Below are 22,581 nucleotides of genomic sequence, written 5' to 3' on the forward strand. Positions count from 1 at the left end.
TATCTGGCTTTCTTGCACAGACATCAGTTTTACGAGTGCAAACTGTAAGAGGTAGATACAGATTTACTAAGAAAGGAACTGACGGACAAAATCCCTTGAAAAAGAACTTCAGCTACCAGTGAGTAGCATGAGAAATTAGCCACTAGCTCAGGGTGCAGAACTGAAACTGAAGGTCTAGCACTGAAAGACTCTGATCTGGTTAGCACTATTGCTGTTTGTAAGATTTTAACACAACCTGAATCAATCACAAATTACAAATACAAAGGACGTAGATGTTTGTAAAATAAACTGTACTCTGTGGTAGTAATCTCTTTTTTTATTCTCTTTCGGTATCTTCCAGGATATTTACAAATACTTTCTTCTGTTTAGGGGCAGTTTCAGTGCTGAAAAATTGAATTGTTTTCCTCTTCAGTTCCTCTCTTCTCAGGACATATTCCTCTTTAAAAAGCAGCTCCTTCATTACTCTAAGTGGCAGCAGCCAACAGGTCTTTCAGTCAGGTGTTTTCTAATGTACTCCAGTCACACTGGTTCTTTTTCTGGCCTGCAAAAATGAAGCTGCTCATACTGCCATAGTCTGAACAATGTGTCTTTGGCTCCCATGGGCAGGTCTTTGGAGGTCCTGTGATCCTTGGTCTTCTGCTCCTATTCTCCTTTCTCCATTTCCTTCCACCTGCCAGGAGATAATGAACCCATCCTACCCTGTTCTAACATATACTGAAAAGGATATAAAAAGTTCTTTTAGTTGAAAATAAGTTCTATTTTGGCAGCACTTGTGACTGAAATCCTGTTCAACCCTAAGGCTGTATGAAAGCATTGACATAGATACGCTAACTATGAAGTGAGAAGGACAGTTCAGTCTTTGTGCTTGTCCAGTGCTGGGCTGTTCTTTAACTTGGAAGAGTTCCCAAGAGGGTAAGCTTCTGTGATGTGGACACAATTCCATGGGAAAGGAGCCTAGCTGCTCAACTCATTTCACACTGGTTGCAAAAGAGTTTTTAAACAGCAGTGACTTTCATGCACTACTGAGATAGGCAGGTTCACACCAGCAGTCTGCCTCCCTACTTCACTACCAGTACTACAAACCATCCAATAGCCTATTAAATACATATATTGCAAAATTCTTTCTTTTTAGTATTTTCTCACTCCTTCCAATAAATGGAAGGATACAGGCTCTCCAGCTAGCCACCATACCAGTTTCCAGTTCCCTTCCGGTCAGATGCAGCTGCCTGCTCACATTCCAACAGGACAGAAATACTTCATTTTCAATCACATTCATACTTTTGGCTAACATGTGTAGCATAACTTTCTCACACCATCACAATAGAGCTCTACTACAAAATACAGAAAAATTTTCCACAGAAGGTATAACAACTCTAGAAAAACTGAACTTGAAGCCTGGAAGCTATGATCTCATTTTAGTTAGCACTAAACCAGTTACATTTAGAAACCAGTTACATTTAGTTACCAGTTACATTTAGCTTTAATTTCACATTTGAGAATTGAGAGTTCTTAGCCAAGGGACTGTCTCAAATGGTATTCATAAATTTCTATTTATTTCTTATGAAATACTGTAATGTTGAAATATTATTGCATGAACAAATCAGTAAAGATATTTTTATAATGGATTGCTAATATCATAACTCTGTTTCTGCATATGTTTATTTGCATGGCTCCCTGATGGCTCCTTAAAGTTGTCTTAACTGAATTGGCCACCCTGCTGCATATTGCATCCTGTCTTAAGTTATTAATTTATTCTTGTGAGAATTTCTAACTGTAAGCACCAGTTTTCTCACACTTGCTACAAATCATACTGAAGACGTTGTTTGATCAGTTGATGGTTATTGATCTGATTCACACAGTTATCCAGTTCTCTTTCAGCTCCCTCTTACACTTAGAAAGCTCACAGCAATATAAAAAGTAAAAAATTGTTATGGGCAGCCACAAAATAGATTTAACTTTTAAGTGAAGAATATATGTGAAATGTTGTATTGAAACTGACCCTGGAAGCCCCATCTGACACGATCCTGGTTGTTATTCTTGTGTTTCATTAGAAGCTTGTTGAAATCAATGTACTAATATACAAAACTTGAGTATTTGATGGGTATGCATTTTCCAAAAAACACTATTTCATAAAAAATTTCAAACAGAACAGTTGGTAACAGAGCAGCACAAAAGGAGAATGAGGTATCTTCTTCAACTATATACTGAAGTATATCACATATATTCTACCACTGTGCTGTAGCCTCCCAATTTAATCTTTTTTGCCCGCTGAACAACAGACTCTTCCCAGATTGCCAGTGAATAGACTTAGTGGTAACTATGGTGACTGAATGAGAAGTGGACTGCGATCTCCAGTTAGAATAATTTTTTTGCAAGTGTCTGGTTGTGTTTATTTGTGAAAACTAGTATTTATCAACCATGAAAGTTAGGGAATGGCTTTATAATGCTAAATACTCTCGCGTGCTAAAATATTAGGCCACCCACTTTTCATAATGTTAAGTGGCAGGATAAGGAAAGTACCCTCCAGTTGAACTGTGTTATGGTCAAGAACAGACAGCAGTGGGGAAAAAGCAGTGCCTCTGTACCCAGGTATATAAGGGAAGACACTGACAATAAAGTATTCCATTAGCAGTGAAATTAATGAAGCTTGCTTTCCAGGGTTCTGTGTCCTACCTTCACTATTTCTGCAGTACAGTAATCTCACCTCTCTTACATAATATTTTTGCAAAGGCAAGAGACAGCACTGGTGTATGTAGTCCAGGTCTAAGGCATGTGTTGACTAACCAGCTGCCCATCACAAAACAGACTGTACAAAGGCTGAGTTTCACCTGCCTTTCTTGTGGTGGTGGGGGCTACGGGGTTTTTAGAGATATTTTAGGAAGTTAATCATCTTCAAATTTCTACCCACCTCTCAAATTTGGGTGCAACTGGCCAAAACATTCCAAAGCTTTGAAGTTTTGAGACTAATTCACAGACTGTAATTGCCTCAGGTTGTTTTTTTTTTTAGGAAATCATAATTAAAAATATCTAAGAAACACAACTCAAAACTAAACTAAAAGGACAGGAGTACATTTATACTTTATTTCTTGCTCTGTTGGTCTTACCTAAAAAGAGAGCATGTAGCAATAAAGGGAGGTGAAGAGCCCAATCTTCTCTCACACTGTGATCCACTACCATCTCAGTCATGAAGATGACAGCAATATTGCACCTGGAAATTAAATCATAGTATCAGTTTGAAACCTCTCAGAGATGGGAAAACAGTAACATGATGGCTATTTCTGAAGAAATAAACAATCTTTACATTTTCAAATTTGTAGCTTTTCTTCTCAATATGATTAATGCTGAAGCACCTTAGTTACAGTATTAAGCAGGTAAGTACCCATTACTGAAAAGAACACTATTACTGTCAATACAAATTACATAAAAGATGAATTTCAGAATCTGCATAGCCTAGTTAGAATAAAAGATCAAGGGAGAAAAAGTGCTATGAATAACAGCCACAGAGGCTTGGGAAAGAGAAATTTTCCTTTTCTGTTTTAGTTGTTTCTTCAATCTGATTCTTATCAGAAAGTGATGTCCTACATTGTAAATAGGCGTTCTGGTAGAAATCTGATAGAATTGCAAGCCTTCATTGCACGTTGATTTTAGCACTGGAAATCAGCAGAACTTGAAGGTATGATTTTCAGATGTTCTGAGTGGTGGGACAGTTGGATTGGTGTTGGCCAACCAGTAAGAGGAAGCATCTCACTGTTTGAAATGTCAGAATGAGAAACTGCTCACCTATGAAGGGGTCCCCGGGGTGTGATGGTTTCTGGGAGGTAGTCCACAAGTGGTGCCCAACACCCTCCATTGTAAGGCATGGGCAGGGGATGTGGTTGTTTGGTTTCAACGATATTCAATAACCAGCTTGTATATGGAGAAACAGGATCATCTGTGTGGAAAAGCATTAAAACAGAGTGCATAAAAAACAAGTCTGGTTACCCATTTTGGAGAAATAATAAAATAGAGTTTATGTTAATGTATCAGCTCAGCTGTTTGGAATAATGTGATAAGATGACATGAGGTTTGTAAATTCCTGTGTTCAATAACAAGTGATGCATTTTTAATCCCTCTTTCACGCTGCTGGAAATTAAACAGATTCCATGCAGACAGCACTGAATGGTAGGAGCTGCAGCTGAATCCCTGCTGTCACTTAGTAGCTTTGGAGCCAGATCACAAAGCACCAAGCAACAGACTTTCTCTTCAAAAATGAGAGAAAAGTTCAGCCAACAAAGTTGCTGTCAGAAGCCATCTGCTGCAAGGAGCTGCGTACCAGTGACACATTCTTGCAACTCCTCCCCAGTGCCCTGCTGAGCAATGCTACAAAGACAGAAGTTAAATGTCGTGAATTAGGAAGGAGGCATAAGGAATGCAAAAAACATCTTCAGGGTAATTTTCTTTCAACAGGGATGAATTATCTCTTGAATTTCTCAAAGATGTATTTAACTTTCCTTCAGTATGACAGCTGCTGTATGTTAATAAGCAATAAGTTTTTTTCTTCCACCTGTTTATCTGCAATGATGTGGGTCAAGTAAGTTATTTCCACCACTTTCTGTCTTCTCTCAGCTGCACAGCTTTGTCCATCTCTCCTGTATTTTGTTCCCTCTCATTCTTCTCAATTTTCCCATTGGTCAGTTTTTATTTCCCAGGTCTGGCAGTCCGTGATACACTGCCATGGAAAGTATCCTTTCCAGGTCTGTTCTTGACATATATCCAAACATTGGCCTTTGTGAATTTTTAATGAGAGCATGATTTTTTGCTCTGTTTTTTTTGTTACACTTTTGCATGTTAGGTAGGTTTGAAACTCTCAGCACTTTCCTTTTTTTAACAGCATGTATCTGATACTTGTCAGCTTTGCCACAGGAAACAAAACTGTTTTGATGCCTACAAAAGTATCAGAGCTAGCTTTTTCTAATGCACATCACTTTTTGGTTTTGACAAAATGCCTTCACGTTTCCAGATCTTCAGGAGCCCTTCAATGCAGTAGCTGTTCCTCCAATTATTACTAAAATGCCAACTTTATCATTCTCATTCTTCAGTGTTAGTCTTCCAAGGAACACTAGATCTTTATGATTTAGATCTCTACTTATTTCTCTCATTCTCTGGAGGATAATTTATTAGTTGTAGATAAAGAAGAATAAAGTGACCTAATAATGGAGCAAAGTACAGCATTTTCACATATTCATCTTCTAAGGATTAACCAGGTAATGTTTGCCAGATGCTTTTCACATAAAAAGCACTGCACAGTCACTATTTATTACTACCAATTTAAGTGTTTCACATAAAACTGCTTCATGAAGTCCACACTAAGACCTAGCTCCTTACTCATGTATTCACAGATTTATGTGCAGACTGAGAAAAAAAAGAAGCACTTTGCACCTTAACATACAATCTTTGCCTGAACAGGAGTTTCTGTGCTGCAGAGTTGTGTTCCCTATTTATATCATCAGCAATACACGTATGCTCAAGTAGACTGGAGAGAAGAGAGAAGCCATACCACCAACTCCTTCCCAGCCTAGGCTGCCTGCCAGAGGGAGTAAGTTGCACTTTCTTAATGGAGGTTGCCTTATTTATCTTGTAGAATGACAAATGGTATAAGAATTACTCTTTCTTTTTAGAGTTCTACATAAATGTCAGTAGCTAAGTAAAACGTATTTTATTTTACATCTAGGTATTCATATATTTGTGGAAGGAACCCCTGTGAGAAGGAAGCCTTGCATAAATATTCACAGTACTATAAAGCTTGCAGGTACAGGCAGGAAAAAACATTTGGGCACTAGCTTGAGGAGACATTCCAAAAGAACAAAGGAAATTTCACTATTTTTTAACCTTTTATTACTCTAAGCTCTTGTCAAAACCAGCTACTTGTAAAGAATGTTCTGAAAATATAAACATTGTTCTGTTTTGAAAGATTGTTCATGCAGATCAGATTAGCTCTGGTGCTCCAATTAACATCTGCTGAAGAATTTTTGGTAGCTGCAGCACTAGATAGCCATAAGAAAAACAAGACAAGTGTACTAAAAAACACTGAGTTTAATATGTTGCACACTTTTTTGTGTATTTAAATACTACAGTATGCACATACACAATATTTTGTAAATATTGTGCTTCATAATTACGAAAAACTGTTGTTGATATAGATTAAATTATCCTATCATATTGTATTTGACAGCGTTTCCATATTTGCAGAAGAGTTTTGCCAAAAAATTACTTGGATTAAAGAATATATAAAATCTTTACTTTTTACATCAAAATGCTGTCCCAAAATAGTGTCCATAGCACCAAGACAAGACATTATGGCCTCTATATTATTTGACCTGGCTTTATTAAGCCAGAGATGAAAGTCAATAAAAAGGTCTTGCCTTTTTACATTTGGTTAGGGCCTAACCAAAATCTGTAGATTGGCTTCCTTACAATTCACTCCAGAAATGAAGTCAAACCATCCAACTCCTAAAATTTACAGTGTCATTCAATAGCTGACAGAAATATCTTGGTTATCTTTGGAATCTCTGCTGAGCATCGAGTGTTCATTTATAGTCTGTTTCGCAGAAATACATAAAGAACAACAAGCATGCTCATGAGCCCTATCTCACTCTCCTCTCTAACACAGGTTTGCACAGTGCAGCCAGAAACTGGTTCCAACAGCAGAGAAAACCTAAAGAGGAGGTAAGACCTCATTTTTGGAAACTCCTGAATCTCTTCTTCATGCTCATATAACAGCACTTGATTTGCAGGGAAATCCTGGCAAAGGGCACAATTCAAAGTACTCGCTGTAATGCTCTTGGACGTCTTTCATCTTGCCATGTACGAAAGGTTCAGGGTGTTAATGTCTAGAGGATTCTCTACTGCTGCCTTCTGTGAAGTTCTCTGGCCTTTAAATAGGTTTGACTGAGCCCAGGTTAAACAAAGGAAATTAATTAAATGAGGTATGAAGGTAAAATAAGGACACTCCCTGTATGGTGCTGCTACATTACTGTTTACACAGAACTTAAACAGAGAGCCTCCACCAGTCATAAGAATATCTCTCTCCCACCAAAACACCAGAAATTTCATCAAATTGAATAATAGAACTTACTTTTGTCATCATCATAAGATCCTCCGGAGCTATTACTGTATCTTGATTCTAGTCGGGTATGTGCTCTGATTACATTGCTGAACCTTCAAATACAAGAAAAATCTTCATTAAAAACACAGACTGGCATTAAACATCTGGACTATACGGTTACTCTACAAAAAAAGCATTTCCTTAAGCATGCACTTTTATACGGGAGTAGACAGCAATGTGAATGTAATACTGTTTCTTTCCACAAAAGAAGATTTTTGCAGCCAGTTTCTGAGAAGTTCTAACAGTGTGCTCCTGCATCACAAGCTTTTAAAATTTAGCAGAGGAAAAATTCTCATGCTGCAAACATGTGACTTTCTTGAAGCAAGAAACTGTGCTAAGGCTGAACTGAGATATAAACTGTTCACAGCTAGTATGTTGTCACAGCCCATGTTCATGGGTAAAATTCTGGCAACCTGCTAAAGCAGTAACTGACTGAATAGTCCAAAGTCAAGCCCGCACAGGTATCAAGCAGCAAAATCTGCAGCAGATCACCCTTCAATACGAAAATCCAGCAACTGCCAGAGCAGATCTAGCAGAGTTAAGGGATATGAGAGCCAGAACAAACTGTTCACAGCTGTCCTCAAATCTGCCACAGATCCACGATTAGCTAACTTTTACTGCTGATCTCCTTTGCCTTCCTCCACCTCCTTGTGCTGTCAGTGTAATCAGGCCTGAAGTGGAGTGAGAAGAGCCATACTGGAGGCTCACACACTAGTGATGATGTAAAAACATCATCGTTTCTGCAAAGCTAGGAAATCAATTACAAATAACCATGTTAAAACAACTGTAGCACACAAAAGAAGATTGAAGGTTCTCTACGCAATATTCAATTCAATTTCTTACTAATGTGCATACATATTATTGCAGGATATTTCACAGAATCATAGAATCATTGAGGTTAGAAAAGATCTCTAAGATCATCTAGTCCAACCATCAACCCAACACCTCCATGCCTACTAAACCATGTCCTGAAGTGCCACATCTACATGTTTTTTGAACTCCTCCAGGGATGGTGACTCAACCACTTCATGCCTTCATGACTCAACATGCCTGTTGAGCGCACTCAAGATGAACCGCTCCATAATTTTCCCCGGTACCGAGGTCAGGCTGACAGGCCTGTAGTTCCCCGGATCCTCCTTCTGGCCCTTCTTGTAGATGGGTGTCACATTGGCAAGCCTCCAGTCGTCTGGGACCTCCTGTGTTAACCAGGACTGCTGATAAATGATGGAGGGTGGCTTGGCAAGCTCCTCCGCCAGCTCCCTCAGTACCCTTGGGTGGATCCCATCCAGCCCCATAGACTTGTGAGTGTCCAGGTGGCATAGCAGGTCGTTAACTGCTTCCTCCTGGATTATGGGGGGTTTATTCTGCTCCCCATCCCTGTCTTCCAGCTCAGGGGGCTGACTACTCTGGGCATAACTGATGGGATCAGTTACCCTGGGATCTGATGGCCCTTAAGCTTTGCATTCATTCATTCATTGTTTGTCAGTATGTACCATAAGTAGCATAAGACTAAATTGAATATATGATTTCTAAGCAAAATAGCTTTTACATAGCTTTCCTCTTTAAGACATTTTATCCAGACGAAGGAGGTATCCTTGCAATCATGGATACAAATCTGCATACTAAATTTTACTCACTGTCAATGAAATCAAAAGGTGTGATCAAACCTGATTCTTCATAAAGATTTTAGTAGTCATTATTTGGTACACACTCTTGATTTTCTTTCTCCTTTGTGGATAATTCCTACAAAACCATGATCTATTTAGCACAATTCATTCAATGTAGGTTTAACAGATGTTCCTCTGCAATGTATTACTAAACAACAGTCAGGAACTAGAATCATGTGAATAGCTTTTTTTAAAAAACTTTTACATACTCTCATTTTAAAATTATCTTACTGGGATAACGTCACTTAGGATCAGTCTGAGCATCAGAGTTCCTCACAAAACAGTGCAGAACTTTGCCCAACATCTCACCCTTAGCCTAGGAAAACACATACGTTTTGGAGAAAAAAAAAACAAACCACAAACCTTTCATCAGTCTCTTTCGCCATTCTGTTCTCTTCTGCATCAGGAAAACTATCTTGGCCAGCTACAACAGTGTTACTGCTAGAGGTGGTTCCTGTAGATGAGATGTCAGTAAGAACACGTTACATGCAGCAGACAGTATTTGCAAAGCAATAAAAGCCCATAATTTAAATTTTTTTAGCAGCCACAGTCAAAGTGATCATCCTGCAAGTATTTGCGCATATGAATGAACACTGTTACCTCTACAAACCAGGACCTGCTTGCATGGCTGAATGGTGTAAAGTCTACATGCTTTGAGGGGTAGATTAACATAATGATGCTCTTCCACTCCTTAAACTAAGATCATTCTCAGGTGACATAACCTACTGTTTTTCAAGAATTTGGCAAAAAACTGACAAGGTTAAATTTGAGGTTGGTGTCTCTTAAGTATCTTTGACTACTGCAGCTTGGAAATAGCACTAGGCTTTTGAAAACAGAATTGCCACACAGATGAGGCTCTCCGTTTTCAGGAAAATGCTGCTTTGGTGTATCTGCTGTGATCACAACATTGATGATGACTTCTTGTTCTGAGAAACTAGTGGTAGAAGAACCACCTCATAGGAGTTCTGAAAAGCACCAGACATTGGTAATATCCTATTAAAATAGTTGAGAGAATTAAGCATACGTTTACAAAGCATATACAACATTAGGAATCAAAAAGAATTGTAATTTAGATGTACAACAAGGCCCTGAAACTTGCACTTTATAGATACACAGATCTGAATGGGTGCAAAAGTAAGAGATTGTTTTTTCAAAGACATGAAGACTCAAAAGAGCAGGAGAGCATAACTGAAAAGTATATTTAGGTCATACCAGAAGCAGCAGCTGAGGCTTTGTTACTGGCAGCAAAACGGTAAAATGGAGGATTATCGCAATGCTGGACTATTGGGTTCACTGGGTCAGTTTGCTGCAGCTCAAAAAGAAGCTCTTCCATTGTCTGAATAGTGTTATTGCGACATAGATATATTGCAACCTTTTTTATCTAAAGAAGAAAGTAACAGTTATTAAACTCTGTCCAAAGTGAATTTCCAAAGAAATCAATACATGTTACACTGCAGTACTGAAAAGATCCAGAATGTAAATGTTAATCCTGGACTGACACCACAACCACACAACTGCATCCATCTTGTTCACACAGAAATAAAACTGCTCACTTTGATATCAAGATCATTTCCCTAGCAGAGTGAATCTGTGATCTAATTACCCCAAAGTTTTTGCTTACCATCCACAAATGAGCTGTTTACATATATAACTGTATAACATACACATATACAAAACCCACCTAATTTTGTACCTGTCATTTAAGGATACCAGCATTAACTCTGAATCACACTCAGGGATTTAGAATTTGAGTATGTGATTTCCATTGAAGATGAATCTTACTCTCTTGAATGGAGTGAACTTCTCATCTAGAAAGCTAGATCCACCCAAAACTTCATGCCTATGTTTCCAGATACAGTTGATGTGAAAGAGGTAGCTGTACCCACAAAGAATAAGCCAGGCTCTGAGTAGCTACTTATATCTGTAATCAAAGTAATAGCACATGGAAGAAAGGCAGAGCAATTATGTATACAGACTTCATGCATCCTGATTGGAAAAATCTGAGAGTATCATTTATAGAAATTCTGGGAATTTCTATAAATCTTTTAACAAGACTTCAAACCTTATTGTATGCACCGCAGCAATGAGGACTGTTGAGATACCGAGATCAAATGAGACTGAATTCTTGAGGAAAAAACCCCTGATGGCTATTAAAAGCAGAGACTCTGGCTCAAAAACATTTGATTCATAAACTGCTGGAGCTGGGAGACCACATGGGGAAGCATCCCTCTGTGCTTGCCTTCTTGTTTTTAAAGATGTCCCTAAACAGTGCTTATAGTGGAGCTAATACACTGGACTGAACTGCCTGTTTGCCTCACCAAGTATTGCTGTTCTTATACTCTTAAATACTTCCATTAAAATAACTTCCTGACGGCTTCTCTTTCCCTCTTTTTTTCTCTCCTTTTCTTTTGCTTAAAGTAGAGAAAATGCACATATTCAAAGTCTCTTTTACTCTACTGTGCTAAAAATTTCCTGATACAAATCCACCTCCTCTCTGAGGCTCACTTCTAGTAGGGCTCACAGTGCCACTTCCAGCTTCTTTCACCCCAGAAAGGGTCACATTTCCTACACTAACTCTTTGCTGAAGAGGTTTCTGAACTGTAAACATTCTAAGAAATCTTTCAGTACATATGTGAAAGGAAGGACAGTCGGCAATTTGCACTGGGGCACTGGGAAAAATGCTTAAAGGAAACAGAAGAGAGACAAACCAATGAATTTAGCTGATTGGAGAAAAAAAAAAGTAAGTCAGGCATGCTTTCGCCTTGGACCCCCACAGGCAGAACAGATGGCTGAAGGCATGAAGCAGCTGGTGACTGCCTTGGGGCACAGAGGGCTCCAAAAGGAGATGGGTAAACTGGCAATCTTGCAACAGCGTGGTCTTTCGAGCCCAGGTGAGCTGGAACAGTGCTGATAAACTGTTCGAATTATCTTTATTTGCTAATGTGTATGTGTTATCTACATGATAATAGAAGATACATGTTTATGGTATCAGCAGCCTTGTGTAGTTAGCAGTTAGGTGTGATTTCTTATCTGTAAATTCCAGGGCGTTATCAAAAAACTGAGCAAATGCATGTGATAAGACCGGCATATTTTCCTACTCCAGACAGAGCTATCGGTTTAAGGGGTGACTCATAAGCACAGTCAGGCTTCCTACAGAAGTTGAAAACCTCTTCAGATTGTGCAAAATCCAAGAATCAGACTTTTAACTCAACATTACAAAACACAGACTAACAGGGTGGCAGAAAACACAGGAACCTTGTCAGCTGCTGCCACCAATGAAGACCTGGTTGTCTTGTTAACAACCACTGGAAGACTGGGAGGGAGAGCAGAGAAGTCCCACAGGCAAAATAGGAGATGCTGAGCAGATGAAGCTGGAGATGCCAAAACAGACTGCTCTCTTTGTGGAGTAAGAGGACTGTATGGTCCTGGAGGAGGACAGGACTATGAGAGCCAAGGCTTCCAGGCAGGGGGGTTTGGAAAGAATTTGAAGAAAGAAGGGGAAGTGCTATGGGTAGGAAGAGGGTTTGAGGTAGGCTGCTCAGAGCTGTGGGATGCCAACAGTTTTGGAAAAAGTACGTGTTGAAAGCTCTGGGTTGGCAAGTATCTGGATGGGGGGATGAGGTATGTGAGGGGCTCCTGGGCAAGAGGCGACAGGGTTATCAGGCATTTCCAATCAGGCTACAGTTTTAGGAGTGAGACATATACTTAGCACAGGACTATTCCTTCCTCTTACAAAACTGCCCCTATCCCTTTTGTAAGCTGTCAGAAATACAACAGCCCTCATTTTGTCTCTTATCTCTTGTGATTTCCACTTGTTCTCTGCCAACATAGCTCCTCCTGATGGAGGCCACCTTTGGGCCTGATCCCAAGTCTGTCATAGGTTGTAGGATTAGTCAGGTTGGAAAGAACCTGAGAGATCTCTCATCTAACCTCCTGCTCAAAGCATGGCCAGCACTGAATGGAGAGCCTCTGTCACTCTGTCACAATTGATGGAAAGATCTTCCTTGCCCTCAACATATTTGGGATCAACCCCTTTGTCTTCTTCTCATATAAACCTTGAGCTTGTTCTTACAGCAACTCCACTTTCAAATCTTTCCTCTTTTGATTATCTAGGCAACACTGACTTTGCATATATATGCACTGATTTGAGAATATAGAACAGTAAACCCTACAAATAAAAGGAAACCAACAGGATGTCTATGGTACAATAACATCTTGAAAATTTTTACTGTCTTCTATATTGCCTTTATTCTATTATGCATAGCAGTCATCACAAACACTTTAAGCAAAGTATTATTTCAGCAACTGTAAATGAAGTGTGTTTATGAGCCTTTTAGATAAGTTCAGTCACTTTAATAGTAATTTCAAATTTATTTCAGGGAAATCAATAGAAAGAGACTAGCTAATAAAACAGCATATTGTAATTGTGCTGGAAAATTTACTAAATTTAGATTCTGTTTCACCCAGCAACTGAGCAATAAGAAACATGGGAATGGGACTATCTTGCTTTTCTCAGACAGCCCTGATTTTATTTTAACTTGAATAATAACAATATCCGGCACAGTTTGACTTGCACATTGCAGGAACAGTTATATAATTCATGACAGCCACGCAAAGGCAAAAGTTGGTATTGTAAGGAGCTTATAAAGGCTAGCTATCTTGTGTCTCTTGAGATGTCCCACAGAAAGCCTTAGTCTGCTAAAAGAGAAGAGAATGTAGCACTTTCTTAAAACTACACACTTTTCTGAAGGAACACCTAAATCTTTACAACAAACAAACTAATAAGATCATAGCATGTTATGTCCCATTCATGATAACATCTATTGTTTAAAGGACTTTCAAAATTTAACTAATAGCTTTGTAAACTAATTGATTACTGAGAAAAATTATAAGCATTTAGTATTTTTACTTCTCTTCATTTTTCATGCAAGTTATTTAGCCTCTGAACAGCGTTTCTGTCTTTTAAATAAAATTTTAAATACACATAAATTGCATATTTTTATGCAATTCTGACATGAACAAGTATTTCTAATATTTTTTCTCATTCATTCTGGTAATTTAGGGCCAGTCCCTGTTACTGGTCCCTTGCATAGACATGCAAAGTTGCTCTCTGCTTGAGAGGAGCCCACCTCTTGCCTGAAATGAGGTGTACTCCACTGGTGGAGACTGAGATTCCCACTACTCAATTCCTTTCTTGAATTTCAGTTTCTTGGCTCATTCATTCCCATGATTTAATTTTGTACAGTGTGCTAGGGAATATGTTGGTACTTCTTATTTTTGAAACAGAAATTCATTTTCTGCAGGAGATAGCTGTTTTCTTCGTTAAAACCTGTGCAACCAATAGTAAATAAAATAAAGTGCAAACACTTACATAAGGTAAAAGGATGGTATCACTGCTAACACCACACAAACTAATGAGAAACTGCAGTGTTATCCTAAGGTTGTTACTCCATTTTTCATTGTTGGCCAAAGCATTCCAGACATTTTCCATCTCTGGTCCGGGAATTTCATCTCCATACTGCAAAAGATCATAGGCGTACATTTGAAATAGGCAGACCTCCAAACTAAGGCATGCTCTCATGCATTTTCTTTGCATTTTCTCATGCAAAACCAACAGTAAAATGCTGTAAAAAGTGACAAAACAGTATTTTCAAAAGCTACCTGACAGACTTCAGAGCATAAATTCTATTTAAAAGTATTTAGGTTCAGATCCACAGAAGGACATAAATCACCAAAAAAAAAAAAAAAAAAAGTGGTTTTAACCACTGCACAGACTGACATTCTGCTAGGAGAGGACTGGCAATCTCCAGGTCATGCTATTCTACTGAAAATTATTTAATACATATTAGCTACATTACACTGTCACTGGTATCTACATCTACTGTCATCTGCACTGGCACTTGCAGGTGCCAGTCCCTTTATCACACATACAGCCTTGAAGCCAGGTCAATCAATATGGTTTGAAGAAACCATACTTGTTCACTCTGGAACAACAACTTTGTGTGGTTTTGGAAGCAGCTTGCTCCAAGGACTGCTGCTGATAGGCAGTAAAGGTGAGACTGCATCACATGTGTTTTCAACCCATAAAATTCCTCTAACAATATCCTAGAGACTCCGTACCATCAGATAATTCACGAGCCAGTATCATAGAATCATAGAATATCTCAAGTTGGAAGGGACCCATAAGGGTCATCAAGTCCAACTCCCTGCTCCTCGCAGGACTGTCTAAATCATATGACTAAGAGCATCGTCCAGATGCTCCTTGAACTCTGACAGGCTTGGTGCCCTGACCTCTTCCCTGGGGAGTCTGTTCTAGTGACTGACCACCCTCTCAGTGAAGAACCTTTTCCTAACATCCAATCTGAACTTCCCCTGATGCAGCTTCACTCCATTCCCTTGTGTCCTGTCGCTGGTCACCAGAGAGAGGAGATCAGCATCTCCCTCTCCGCTGCCCCCCTTGAGGAAGTTGTAGACTGCGATGAGGTCACCCCTCAGTGATGAGGTCACCCCTCAGCCTTCTCTTCTCCAAGCTGAACAAGCCAAGTGACCTCAGCCGCTCCTCATAAGTCTTGCCCTCGAGACCTTTCACCATCTTGGTCGCCCTCCTCTGCACACACTCTAATAGTTCCATGTCCTTATATTGAGGCACCCAAAACTGCACACCTTACTTGAGGTGGGGCCGCACCAGTGCAGCGCAGAGTGGGATAATCACCTCCCTTGACTGGCTAGCGATGCTGTGCTTGATGCACCCCAGGACACAGATGGCCCTTTGGCTGCCAGGGCACACTGTTGACTGCCCTGGATATGTAACAAGTATCAAAAAAACCGTTCTGGTGGGCTGAAGCACAGCCCCCACATTACTTCAGACATGCTCATATGACAAAATGCACACAAAATAATAATTATGTTTTACTTACAGGGCCTCAACATGAGGCAAGATCCAGAATCAACTGCTATGTAGCGTGGATACAGACATTCTGCTTGAGAGAGGATTAACCCTGAGCAGGATAGGAAATGTGAACCACTCTGTCCCATATGACATAGGTACCAGGCATTATTTCCTGAGGTTTATGTATTTAGCAGTTTAGACATATGTACTGAATCTGGCAAAAGCAGTGCCAGAGCAGGCATGGCACACTAGTATAGCAGCCTTCAACTCAGCAAAGAGAAGGAAAAGATGGATTCCCAGTACCTTCTCCACCAGCTGCTTAGGCATTGTACAGGAAAAAGTAATCGGAAAGAAAGAATCCCTGGTCCTTTATCAGGACCTGGTATGTAAATACCTTCCCTTTTACAAAATAATGCTTTAACTAGCACCTTAGAAATTTATACTATTTTTTTCCTTTTCTCTCTCTGAAAGAATATTTAAGTGTTTCCTAGAAAGTACAATAGCTTCAGTAGGACAAATTCCAGGTGCTCATTCTCACCCCCAAATAAACTTTCATCTGCTGCCTTAGACATTAACCCAGGAGGTGATACAGGAGGGAACTGAACTTAGTTCCTCTATAACTAATCAATGCTCTCACTATTAAGGTTTTTTTTAAAAAGGGTAAAACACTTTTCTTTGTTCATGTTTTGAAAGAGAACAGTTTTAGCATTGTCCTTGAAAGAAAAAGTGAAGGAATTTCTTCAAAAAGAAGGTTGTGTCTGATTAATACAGACTGTTCCAGTGCAAAATTTCTGGTATCGGAGGGAAGAAACCTAAGTACCTTTTGCTTAAGAAACATAAATTTGAATATTTCGGAAATTGTTTTACAGGTCGGGTTTTTTGTTTGTTTTGCTTTTTTACCTTGGCTGTCATATACATGAGATTATTAAGAACCAGTGAAGTGGCCTCAGGAGAGCCCCAGCCATTGCCTTTTAGTCCACTTGTGACTGTTATTTCCCCATCCTTGTCCTTCAGTTCATCTTCTGGAGTAGTAGGGCTTGAACCAGGGAGGAGCAGTCTGTTGTCTACAAGTTCAATATTATGAAGCCATGGTAGCAGATAGGTAAGCATGATCTGTCTTCCATTTGGATGTGTTGTTGGAAATCGCTGGCTTACCTCTAAAATAGTAAAAGTTGAAAAGGACAACATGTTAGTTTATGAAGGAAACCTTAAATACACGGTTTAAATCAGATTTCTGACATGTTTTAGACTGCCTGATGGTTTTTACCTGGCAAACCACAAGCATACAAAAGCATGTACTTGAGCTTCCTGAAGAGAAACATTAATTTAATGGTCAATAATAGCAAGCAATTGGTCAGGTATTCTGTCTAAAATACCTAACATAGTCTGAGCTTAAAAAGAGAAAGTTATCCCTTGTTACTGTGCTGTATTATGTATTAAGTGAAATGGATGTCAATAAAGAGGAAAAAGGATAATTCAGTTACTGGCTGTTATTCTAGAATTTCAAGAGCTTTTGGAGAATTACGATAAACATACAAAAGTGTTCTGCAGAATTACAACTGCCCCATCAGCCTCCACGTTTCTAAGCTATAGGTTAAATCTTAAGGCACTTATTATGCTGAGTTTACAAAACCACCTTGCATATATTAGAAGTCTTATTTCCTGTGGGGAGGCCTGTAAAATTCATAGTCGGCTGCCAGTCCAGGAGTGCTGTATACAGCACTTTATATAGTTTATAAAAAAAGAACTGGCACTCTAAGGGAAAGGGATTTGGAAAATCTGGGATAAGAAATACAGTGGCAGACTTGCTGCCAAGGTGAACCACATTAGCTCTCTTTACCAGAATTCTTCTGTAAAATCAGTGCAGTTAACATTTCCTTTCTTTCCTCACTGCCTGGTTTTTAAAAATCTTCAAGACATACACTGTTCTCTCTCCTTATGATTCTAGATGTATAAAAAGGGGCTCTGATTTGGACTGTATATCTGAGTTCTTTTAAATTACATAGCCACTACAGCAACATGAATAGATGGTAACAGTAATAATGAACATTTGTTTTTTTTAAGATAAATGAGCCATCAGAATTTCCCTACACCAGTTATTTATAACTCATGGTATCTTGGATGCTAAGAAATGGATGATGTATTGTTCCTTTACCCTTCCTCCAGCCCCTACAGACTGAGTAAAAACAACATAAAGGGTTTTTAAGAGCCAGTAAGAATTCCCATGATTACAGACATTGCATTCTGTTATTTAAAAACTAGAGCAACACATTAGATGGATTAAACCAGACAGATAGGTCTCAGAACATAATTGTTCCCAGGAATGGTCTCAGAGTGAGCATATTCTGAATGGTGCTCCTGCAGGTCTGATTCTTTAGCAGTTTTCTCAGTAACCCTGACAAAATGTATTTCTGATAAAATTAAAATGATACCAATGACTTGCAGATGTGGCAAATAACAGAAGGTAGAGATCACTCAGAATGAGTGATTTGAATCATTGGTAAAACTGGACACATGCAATCAATCTTTCCAAAGTTAAAGTCATGTTTATATAAAAGGAAGAATTCTATCCTCACAAGTATCATCTACATAAATGCATGTATAAGAAGAATCACTGCGCTTAACACGAGAACCCATTATAGTAGAGTTTGCCAATGTCACTTTAACTTATCCAGGGCCCTTGCAATTTCAAAGTTACCCTAAGATGACACAAGCGGCACAGAATCCCCAATCAAGGTTTTTAAATAGCTACTCTGTACTTTGTTTAAGTACCTCTAGGAAATATATATTGCATTCCTAAATCTGATTTGGCCTGAACCAGAATAAAACCAGGTCAAGCTAAATTTATAAACAGAATTGCTGTTCACAGGTGGAAATGTCTTAACACTCTACCATTTGTACAAAAATGTAAAGTAGATAATAAGTCAGATACAGGTACCTGAAAAAAGTGGAAGGGTAAGTTCAGGATACATCCTTGCTAGTTCATATGAAAGAAGGGCAAGTGAGACACTGTAAAGAGGTGGCAATGGACCATGTGTACCATACAAGATACTGCCTGGTCTTTGCTCAGCTACCTTTTTTGAATAAACAAAAAGCTTTGATTCAAGGATCTATGAAAGAGAAAAAAATGATGTAATGAGACAATAAAAATTCATTAATTCAGGAAACGTCAGCATTTCAAGTTTAGATATCAGAGAATGAGCTATATGCTTCGAAGTACACTCTCCAAATTTGAAAGACACCATAACTAATATTTTACCATTAATTTTTATATAAATATTCCCATAAGTATTTATAGCCAAGACAAACCTAATTGTTTATTTTCAAAACAAAACTAAAAAGCAAATAAACAGTACTTTATAAGTTCACAAAAAAACCCCAAAAGTAGGAGGACACATGCATTTGGTTGTTTTAAAAAAAAGTAGCTGATACATGCCTGCATAAGTTGCATGGAAATTTCATAAATCTCTCTGTTGGTGTCAGATGCCTTGAACAGCACCAAGTTTAAAAGTGTCACTATATCAAACGGATAGTTCCTAGAAGAATAAACAGTACATTTTTGTGAACATTGGTGAGGAATGCAGATTATATTCACTCTGATTTACTCTATAATATGGTCCAAAGAGAATGTCATCTTTCTTTTCTCTGTTCTACCACCAGAATATGGGAAAGGGAGTTTTCATGAATACACGCTGCTTGATCAAAGGGCCATCTGGTGAATGGGAAGAAAGAAGGGATTATTTATAATTACCTTAGACTAATGCTTAGGAACGCACCGAGTTACCAATAGTGAGAAATGCAATACCTGTGTCTATGACTGTCAATTAATTTCAATTTATAACATAAACTGTTTATAGAACAGGCCAACACCCATGAGAGAAGATGGGTAGCATGAAAATTTCCAGGGATAAAGTACTTCTTCTTAAGCCAAGCTGCAATTAAATCAGTCCCTTTGGAGAAAGGGTGCTGTCTCTGACATGAACATTCCCAGATGTTAGACAGTTCTATCAAAATTGTTTTCAAGGAGTAGACACGAGGAACTGCTTCAAAAAGTCCACTATCTATAAAGTCAACATTAATTGTAAGGGTAAACATATTAAAGTGTTAACCTAATGAGAATATTGCTAGAAAAGCAATTCCCATGTCACAATATTTGGATTTTCACTAAAGTTTCCGCTTTTTCATGATGATTTGTAAATGCACCTGATTCAATTGTGAACCATTAATTTATCATCCTAGATGTGAGCTACTGTGCTCCTGGATGGCTGCAGAATGCCTATTTGGATATATTAGTGTTAAAAAATATGGCAAATACATGTGTGGCATGGGACATTCTTGGTAATTCCAAATACTAGCTGCAATGCACCCTCTATACCTGTCTCTTTGCCCTTCCACTAAGTTTAAAAAATAATAATAAAAAAGAAGTTAAGGGAAGTGGCTTCTTTGTAGAAAGACAGACATCAGCACTGAGATACATCACTGCTCATTTTACAAGTAGTTTAAGCAGTGGCCTCTCTATACATGTTGATAGACAACAGAGGAAAAACTGTTAATAGCTTTCAAATATTAATAAAAGTCCCCAACTTGATAGAAATCAGGCTTTCCCTTCGAAGTAAATCATGCAGATCATACTCTCAATTTTTACTGTAGGTATATGAAAGATTAATTTTTAGGACACAATGGCATTGGTAACACAATCCAAGGAAAAAAGACTGGCTGAAAACCTGGTATGTTTTTGTGTTCATTAAACAAAAAACCCTCTTAAAATAACTGAATTTGCAAACACAAAATTCCATTCATATTTTTTAAATCTCAGTATAATGCAGTCTATAGTCTAGTTGTTCCTGTAAGAACAAAATGTTTTTACAGATAAATTCTAAAATACTTGACTTGCTTTGATTTGCTATATCCCAAGCATTTCTCTGTTGAACTATGCTGATCACATATCTTGCCAAATTATTTTTTGTCAAGACTAAAATTTTCAGATTGTAATGAGGTACAAATTATCTTCTTTTTTTAGGCTACCATTAAATTTCTCTATAACTTTTGTCTTGAAAAGATAAAAAAAAAAAATTTCTGAAGGCCTGACACAAAAGCAGTATTTGTATTTGTGTCTTCATGTAGCTTGTTCTTGCTTAGTGTTAGCAGCAGTGATGATACCAGTCTACAGAAAAGGAACAGGTAACCAAATCAAATGAAAGCCAGTTAGAAGAAGAACAAAATAATTACTTTCAAGCTAATAACATTTAAACCGTTTTTCCTTATAAAGTAAATGAAAAATGACACCAAATATTTTTAAACTAGATTTATGTCCTATGTTCAAATCAAAGTGCTGTGGTTATTTTGTATCTTCCTGAGCAAAATAGCATAAAAATGCCACAGATTTCAAATATACATATAGTAAGAGCATCTTCTACCAAGCACATCACTTTGTTTTCAGAAACATGGAAATAAAGTGATACAGTCCCCAAGAGTTGTTTAAGAGGATATAATGTAAGAGTGTGACTAACAGTTCTTTACAACACAAGCTGAACCTGCATTTTTCTTTACATTTGAAAGTGTAGATTAATATATTAATTGATACCTGCTTCCACACACAGTTGCAATGGCTTTGAAACATCCAGAGGCAAGCTGGTATGATCCAGTATAACATCGATCTATAGCCCAGTTGAAGAGATTGACTTGATCAGGATTCAGTTCTAGCAACAGGACTACAACTTCACAGCCAAGCTGATGAACCTGAGTGAATAAATACATGTCAAAACATGATTGGTAAGATCAAATATGTTCATTCTCTACAACTCTTAGAGTGACATAGGCAAAACAAGGGGAAAATGCAGTATTCAAAATAAGTAAAAAGAAATCAGAAAATTTATCATAAATTTATTTTAGGGATAGCAGAGTTGAAATGTGACTCAGTTTTCAATACTCCTCATTTGAAAGAAAATGATATGTATGAAGACTACATAAATGAAATAAATTTTCAAAGGAGGTTTCCAAAATTAAGCATAGAAAAAAGCAGAATCTTTGGAAAATCTAAGACACTTGATAGGTGTCCTTGGGCAATTTCCATTTGTACTGGTTAACTGATTTGTTAAATGTTTATTTCCTACTTCATGTGAGTTTCATAAAGTGAGACACTTTCATGTTTATCCTTTTGACTAATGCAGAAGCAAGGCAGACAAAGAAAAATACCTTTTGCAAGCCTGGGGGTATGAAAACTTGTATGTTTAATTCAGCTACATCAAGCAATCTAACAGCTTTCCCTACAGACCTTGTATCACTTAATCCTGGTACCACCACTGCTACAAACGCATCACAACTAAGGCTTGGACTGTGCCTTTGTGATCCTTCAGTAGAGGATAACACTGGAACACCAAACACTAATGCCTGTTAATATTCCGTCACCACGTGTAGGTAACTACTTGTAAAGACTGCGAATGATGTTCAATGTTAATCGACCAGGTAGGATCCTTTTCATCTAAATCTGAACTAGTTGTATAGGCAATGCAGTTTAGTTACAGTCCTTCATTACCATGATTAATCATGAATTATAGTGATTAGCTTAGTGGAAACAAATTTCACCTATCATATCCAAATTTTGAATTTCAAAGGGAAAAGTTAAAAAAAGGTAATTTTTGTCCCCAGTTACTTTATGAGTGGTATATACTAATAATCAGTTTGACATGGTGATATATTATTTGTTGATGATAATGAAAACATGTCAGGAGGAAAAATGTATCTTTTCCTTTCTCTTGTTCTGTGTGTTTCCTTCCCACATCCGTAAGAATTTCAATTATACATATCACTTACACATATCTTTATAGCTCCATCCCTACCAACATTCCAAAATCCTATGTAATTTTGGAAAGATTTTCTCT

At 38.1% G+C, this 22,581-nt stretch overlaps 1 protein-coding gene across 6 annotated transcripts in view; it reads right to left on the reverse strand.

Annotated features, from left to right (window-relative positions):
• The window catches only part of FRY (FRY microtubule binding protein), a 207,821-nt gene that overhangs the window by 56,057 nt on the left and 129,183 nt on the right, over positions 1–22,581 (reverse strand). For all 6 annotated transcript variants that reach the window (XM_075490798.1, XM_075490797.1, XM_075490796.1 and 3 more), the window contains 10 exons: positions 21,285–21,439; positions 19,137–19,236; positions 18,639–18,810; positions 16,601–16,857; positions 14,183–14,329; positions 10,024–10,192; positions 9,175–9,265; positions 7,115–7,197; positions 3,781–3,931; positions 3,105–3,208 (listed from right to left, as the gene is read on the reverse strand). In XM_075490798.1, coding sequence (XP_075346913.1) covers positions 3,105–3,208; positions 3,781–3,931; positions 7,115–7,197; positions 9,175–9,265; positions 10,024–10,192; positions 14,183–14,329; positions 16,601–16,857; positions 18,639–18,810; positions 19,137–19,236; positions 21,285–21,439 — 1,429 coding nt within the window. The remainder of the gene's footprint in view (positions 1–3,104; positions 3,209–3,780; positions 3,932–7,114; positions 7,198–9,174; positions 9,266–10,023; positions 10,193–14,182; positions 14,330–16,600; positions 16,858–18,638; positions 18,811–19,136; positions 19,237–21,284; positions 21,440–22,581) is intronic.

This window comes from Mycteria americana, chromosome 1, assembly GCF_035582795.1.
Source record: "Mycteria americana isolate JAX WOST 10 ecotype Jacksonville Zoo and Gardens chromosome 1, USCA_MyAme_1.0, whole genome shotgun sequence".
NCBI classification, from domain to species: Eukaryota; Metazoa; Chordata; class Aves; order Ciconiiformes; family Ciconiidae; genus Mycteria; species Mycteria americana.